This window comes from Capsicum annuum, chromosome 11 (assembly GCF_002878395.1).
Source record: "Capsicum annuum cultivar UCD-10X-F1 chromosome 11, UCD10Xv1.1, whole genome shotgun sequence".
NCBI classification, from domain to species: domain Eukaryota; kingdom Viridiplantae; phylum Streptophyta; class Magnoliopsida; order Solanales; family Solanaceae; genus Capsicum; species Capsicum annuum.
Window position 1 is genome coordinate 134,975,288 of NC_061121.1, and position 6,990 is coordinate 134,982,277.

Consider the following 6,990-nt stretch of genomic DNA (forward strand, 5'->3'; position numbering starts at 1 on the left):
TATATTTTATTTAAAATCAATTGCTATTTTCAATAATATTTTTTTATTAATAGATGCTTGGCATGAGTACAAGAAAAAATTATATTTTATTTAAAATCAAGTGCTATTTTTGATAATATTTTATGTTAATTAACGGTTTGGCATGGCATAAGTACACGTGCAAAACACGTACACGTGACTAGTAAAAAAATTGGGTGAATGGGAAATAATAATTCAACAAACTCAAGTTTATTTGGACATAAAGTTTAGTTGATCCCTTGTAATTTGCACGTACACGTGACTAGTACAAAAATTGGGTGAATGGGAAATAATAATTCAACAAACTCAAGTTTATTTGGACATAAAGTTTAGTTGATCCCTTGTAAGCTTAACGCAGACACAAGTACAATTATTTTTTCTATTTAATTTGGTACAAACATCGTGAGACAAGATTTCCTCATCGACATACAATTGGATCAATCTAAATCTCAATTGCACAAATAGTCAGTTTCCAATATGCATCCTAAACATACTCAACTATATTCCAACCAATTTCACGCTAATACAAGTAAATAATTTATAATTTAAAGCAAACTATAACGCCTCCATAGATACAATTTGCTTTTAAATTGAAAAACATGCTAGTGGTATTGTTTTCTTTCAGTTTTCTTGCTTTACAGACATTTAAACTTCAGAGAGTGATTTATCAGCCACCCTTTCACAAACTAGCAACACTGGGAAGCAAATCACAACTAGATAGCTGAAACTTTTTCACTACAAGCATGTCCACGAGTTAGCATAGATTCCTGCACTCTTCCACCTTCCCCAGCACAATGCTCGTCTTCAGTACATGATGCCTAATATTCTGGTTTTTCCCCCTCACAGAAACAATATAATTATTTAAAATTGCATAACGGATCTGGGATTCACCTTCCCAGGAACACTAGTACCAAATAGAAAATGATAATGGATGGTCGAGTGTTAGTTCACCTCTTCTTCAGACACACAACCACCTCCAAATACAATTTACAGCTAACAAAATTTATCAACCTCATATTATAACTAATACTGTCGCAAAAGTCAACAACAGACAAGCAGATAACAGGTACAGGCACCATGAACCTCTTATATCATTAATCCTCTGCACCAGGGAATGACAGTTTTACTCCTGTCAGCCACAATCGGAAAGGACTTTAATAGGTCAACTTGCATATCTATTGTCATACTTAACAGCCAAAGGCAATTAGAGAGGATTTCAAACAGGTCAATTGGTGCATCCACTTTCCACGTAACAGCCAAAGGCGATAGCCAATAAGACTATGCAAGGTCATTTGCCTTAATTATTCTGTCTCGACTCCAGGTACTCCGTTGCTCATCTTTTCCTACGATTAGGAGACCTTGATCTTGATCTCGACCTTGACCTTCTTCCCCTGCCATTACATGGACCAGCTTATAAACAAGACAATTTCTTAAGCGCGTTTACTAAGATGAGTTCACCTGTATCAGTATGTTCTTAGATATGTCGATGGATGATTAACTTTAAAAATATCAAGAGAAATTTAAGAACACCCAACAAGATACCTGATGCTTTCACTAGCAGGGTAAGGAAAATGCCTGTGCTGAGAGTGCTTGCTATGAGGAGACCGCGAAACATGTCTAAAAATAAAAAGATTACATGCTAAACCAGTAAGTGGTGACAAAAAGATGCAATATTTTGGATACAGATTCTCAGCCTTGTACATATAATCAGGCTCTAGAAGAATTTGATCTCTATTTTTTTTTATTTTTTTTTAACATTTGACCTCTCTATTGTTGCATTGTCTTTAATAAATTATAATATACAGCCAAAGATCACTATCAAAGGATGCTGGGGTGGAATTGCCTCAATGTTGTCAAGGACTCGGAATACATAAATTCCACATATTCAAACAGTGGTGGCAGTTCGTAGTTTTTTCCTCGTGATGAGAGTAATAATTCCTGGTCCAAAATCCCGTAATGACAGATGCTTAACAAGAGTTTATCAAAACAACAAAGTATCCACTTCATTAATCTACTTTTGATCATGAATATATTGAATCAAAAAGTCATCTAATCATAGCAACGTTAATTAGCCTCTTTACCAATTCCTTTTAATGGTACTTAGGGTGTGTCTGGTATGGAGGAAAAAGTTTTCTAAGAATATTTCCCAATTTTTCCACATTTGGTTGGCTTAAATGTTTGGAAAAATGTTTTTCTTAACATCTCATTTTCCTCCAATTTAAGAATAATGACTTCTCCACCAAGAGGGAAAACATTTTCTAACTCTCGAACTGACGATTTCAACTCTCCCCAATCCACGTCACCCCCTGCCCCATCCACCACCTCCCCATGCTGTTATTTATATATGTAAATACTCTTGGGGCAATGTGGGGCAATGTTTTTTCTTACTTGCGGAACACCAGAAAATAAGTAACAAACCCACTTGTTTTCCAGGAACATATTTTCCAAGAGAACATACCAAACACACCCTTAATATAAAGTTTGTGAATGGATATAAAACTACAAGAGAAGCCGCTTATCCACAAAGCAACCTTATATGGTTGAGTATTACAAGATTATCGACTAAAAGATTTGAGAAATTATGTTACACATTCTCTATTGACAAGGCAATAATTGTATCGGTGTTGGGGAAACCCCGTGATGGAGAAATATATTTAGAGTTAAGTCAACTTAATGAAGTGACACCTCTACTCTTTCATAAACAATTTTAAAACGGCTATAATTGCGGAAATTGTACCATCTAAATAAATTCCAGCAGACATGTCATTTGATAATTTACTGCAAGATTATAGTTTACAAATAAAATCGTATAATCCTTTTAAGCATGTGAGAATGAATCAATCTATCAAAGTAGTCCCTTCTGAAGCAACACATTATGGAAACATTAAAGCTTACCTAAATATTCCAAGAGAAAAAGAAAACCTCAAGAAATTCAACAGAAAGTCATCCCTTCTCAAATATTTGGTTAATTGCTTTGAATAGGCAAAATCAGCATGAACGGTACACTCCTATAAATATTTCTTGACAAAACACATCACCCCTTCAAAAACCACCTTAAAGAAAAGATTCACAGAAGACATGAGAATAATAATTTGGAATCGCAAGCGATTACCATAATTATGGATCGTTTCCAGAAGTACCATAAATAGGAGCTCTCTATCAAACCATTTTAGTTTATTTTTTACGACATAGTCATCTAAAGTATTAGACTAATAATCAAGTCCACAGGGACCATTCACTACGGCACAAGCAATGACAAGCAAAAAGCAGGTGACAGCAGACTACACAATTGAAACCTGAGTGATTAATTTATTGATTACTAGAATACATGGTATTAGTACTTCCTATTTATAAGCTAAATTGTATTAGTAGTAGTACTGTTAATATGTTAAAATGATATAAATAACGCCAAGAGAGTATTCATCCAACAAGGGCAATGCATCTTTAAGTGGGTGACTAGTCTACAGAGCCTCCAACTCTACAAAACGTTTTAATGTTAAATCAGATCGATGGCACGTACAACACTTGCAAAGATATGTGGAGATGCACTTACAAATTAGTGATGCTAAATTGATAGTAACAAAGTTATCAAACCAGGTAATAATACCATACCCCCATTTCATAGTGCCTGGGGAACACAAGTTTAATCGAGGATTGGATGAAACTAACAGAAATCCATCTTAGGGGTCGGTGGCAGTGACACATCATTTAGTATTTTCTTCTGACATTACCTTTTATTGCAAGTCCAAGCTATTCGCTATTTCAATTTTCAGTGCACTCAGAAGGGGAACTAGGATTACTCTATTCTGTGCTTAGCTGTTTTAACCCACGAGTACTAGGATGTAAAGAGTAATTCCTCATCATGCCTTCTGTTGTACACCCTCCTAAGCAAATTTAATTATTATTGACTCAACTGTGCAGCCTTTTCAATGGGAATGTGTTGTTTTCATTAGTCCACATCTCCATGGATGTTTTTCATCGAATAATTCATTGAGCTAGTTTTATATTTTCTAACGGTCTTTAAAGTAAGGTTTTTACTAGCTTCAATTAAAGTCCTCTCCCTCAAATTACTAATGCTCCATTTCATTTTTTAGGTCGCTCCTCCTTTTTACTCTGGAATCTTTTCCGGAAAGAGTGATACTTTTCTATATCTGGAATCTTTAACTTAAGCAAGTTTAAACCACAATGATACTTTTAGTATGTCCCAAAAGTCTTTCTTTTTTAAACTCCATGTCTAGTCAAACACCACCATATAAAATGAAATGGAGGGAGTAATATGTTTAGAACCAAAGCAGTAACCCCTAAAGGAAGTTTTGTTTGATGAAGATAACCCCTAAAGAAAATTGCTTCGACATTGCCACAAAATGAAATGGAGTAATATGCTTAGAACCAAAGCAGTAACCCCTAAAGGAAGTTTTGTTTGATGAAGATAACCCCTAAAGAAAATTGCTTCGACATTGCCACAAATGAAATGGAGGGAGTAATATGTTTAGTACCAAAGCAGTAACCCCTAAAGGAAGTTTTGTTTGATGAAGATAATGATGTACCTCAAGTTATAAAAACTTATTCTAGGAGGCCAAAATAAGCAATTGGGAAACTTAGTAACTGTCATGAGACAGTTACACATGTATTGGGTGGTTTTTTCTTTAGAAAAAGGGGCAGGACAGTGGACAGATATTGAAAAAGAAAAAGGGGAATCTTCTGGGAGAGTTCTAGCCTCTCGAATGTCTAGGAATGCTGGAATTTTGTAATCTTAGTAGTATGTACTGTATTACTGAATTTCATACATGTGTTAGGTTGTATCGAACAGTATTAGCAGTTTCCTAGTGGCTGTATTCAGATTAATTGTTGTAATATCAGTATATCTAGTGTAAAACATCAATATTTGTGTCTCTATTTACTGTTTTTTCGCAGTAAGTCTATCAATTTGGTATCAGAGCAGTAACGTTCAGGTATGGTGAGTAAAATGGAGGGACGCGTCGAACAGATAGAGACTAATTTGACAAGGGTAAGGGAAGATGTCAGAAAATTGGAAGGATGGTTTCAAGAAATGAGAGTCTCTTGCAAGAATTGAAGCCCAAGGACGAACTATGATGGCAGAAACATCCCCTTCTCAAACCAAATCCATCGGAAACCAAGAAGAAGGAAGCAATGTCAACTTGGCTGGAGAAAAAGATGGGAAGAAGTTTCGGAAACTACAATTACCAGTTTTCGAAAGAGAGGATCCTTTAGGATGGATTTTCAGAGTGGAACGATATTTCGCAGTGAATAAATTTCTTAAATGAAAAAATTACGGGAGGCAGGTGTTTGTTTGGAAGGAAAAGCCTTAAATTGGTATTATTGGATGGAATCTCGGCAACAAATGTCAACCTGGGAAGGCTTCAAAAGAGAGTTGCTGAACCGATTTCATGATACTCAAAAGATCAACCAATATCCCGTCTTAAGGGGGCGGAGGCAGATTACCACAGTCGCTGCGTTTCGTGAAGAATTTGAAAAGGTGTCCGCATCTATGACTGAGGCATCTGATGAATCAGGAGCATTTCTGAATAGATTGAAAGAGGAAATTCGAGCAAAAGTGATGCTGTTACGGGCTCAAACATTGAGGGAGATAATGGAGATGGCTCAAAAGGTGGAGGATCGAAATTCTGTGTTGCAACAAGTTCATAGTTCTAATTTGAACCAACCAGAGGAAGTTCAAACAATAAACTGGTTGGGTTTAGAACCAATTATCATAGAGTTGCAAACGTCCTTGAAACACGAGACTCAAGAGTCGGAACAACAAGTCATAACACTAAACAATTGCATCCTGCCGCAAAGTCTACTAGCTTTAACTCTTCAGTAGCAAAATCCGAGGGACAATTTAGAAGGTTGACTGATTTAGAATTTGCTCGAAAAAGACAATTAGGGTTATGTTTCAGATGTGATGAAAAATTTGGCCCCAATCATCATTGTAAAAATAGGTAGCTTAACCTATTGATTGTTTCAGAGACACCCGACATAAATGAGGATGATACAGAAGAATCCTTTGAGCCTACCAGAGAAGATTTAGTTGAAGAGGAAACAAAGGGTACTATGATGGTGTTGAATATGAATTCAGCTATGGGAGCTATGGGACTTACTGGATGTAGAACAATGAAATTCATAGGGAAGATTCATGGGCACAACGTAATTGTTTTGGTCGATAGTGGGGCTACCCATAATTTTATATCTTCCACCCTTGCTCATCAACTCCAATCACCTATTAAGGAGACCAAAAGATTTGAAGTAGTAATTGGTAATGGTAAACAGGTTAGCGGGAATGAAGTATGCAAAGAGGTAAGGATGGATGCACAAGGAATTCAAATCAACCAACAGTATTTTCTATTCGAATTGACGGGAACTGATTTGGTTTTAGGGATGGAATGGTTGGTCACATTAGGTGAAATGAGGGTAAACTGGAAACTTCAAACCATGAAAATTCAATGATGCAGGAAGATGCTTCGAGGGGATCCAGCGATGGTTCAAACAGTAGTATCACTCAAATCTATGACCAAATTACTAAAGAAAATAAACCAAGGATTTTTGGTCGAGTTGAATCAGGTAACAAAAAGTGAAAATGAAGATTCTATAATAATATAGGAGGTTGAAAAGTTATTATCTGATTATCCAGAAGTAGGTGAGCAAACCTTGAGTCCACCACCACATCATTCGAGGGATCATGCTATTACTCTTCAACCTGGAGCACAACCACCGAACATTAGTCCATATCGATATCCTCATTCTCAAAAAGCGGAGATCGAGCGTTTGGTCAAGGAGATGTTGGCCGCCGGAATCATTAAGGTTAGTTCTAGTCCATATTCTAGTCCAGTATTACTGGTTAAGAAGAAAGATGGAAGTTGGCGATTTTGCGTGGCTTATCGGGCTCTTAATGATATCACTATCCCCTATAAATTTCCAATACCATGCATTGATGAGTTACTGGATGAGCTAGGG

The 6,990-nt window shown here is 36.3% G+C and overlaps 1 protein-coding gene across 10 annotated transcripts in view; it reads right to left on the minus strand.

The window, feature by feature from the left end:
- Positions 1-531: 531 nt before the first annotated feature.
- LOC107854192 (AT-rich interactive domain-containing protein 1A) overlaps positions 532-6,990 on the minus strand; it is a 26,229-nt gene continuing 19,770 nt past the window's right edge. For 4 of the 10 annotated variants that reach the window (XM_047398966.1, XM_016699188.2, XM_016699193.2 and 1 more), the window contains exons 11-12: positions 1,561-1,635; positions 532-1,409 (exon numbers count right to left, since the gene is read on the minus strand). In XM_047398966.1, the coding sequence (XP_047254922.1) occupies positions 1,352-1,409; positions 1,561-1,635 (133 nt within the window). In that variant the 3' untranslated portion in view covers positions 532-1,351. Of the gene's footprint in view, positions 1,410-1,560; positions 1,636-2,178; positions 3,072-6,990 lie in introns of those variants that run through there. The other 6 variants (XM_047398968.1, XM_047398967.1, XM_047398969.1 and 3 more) reach the window with 3 other exon arrangements.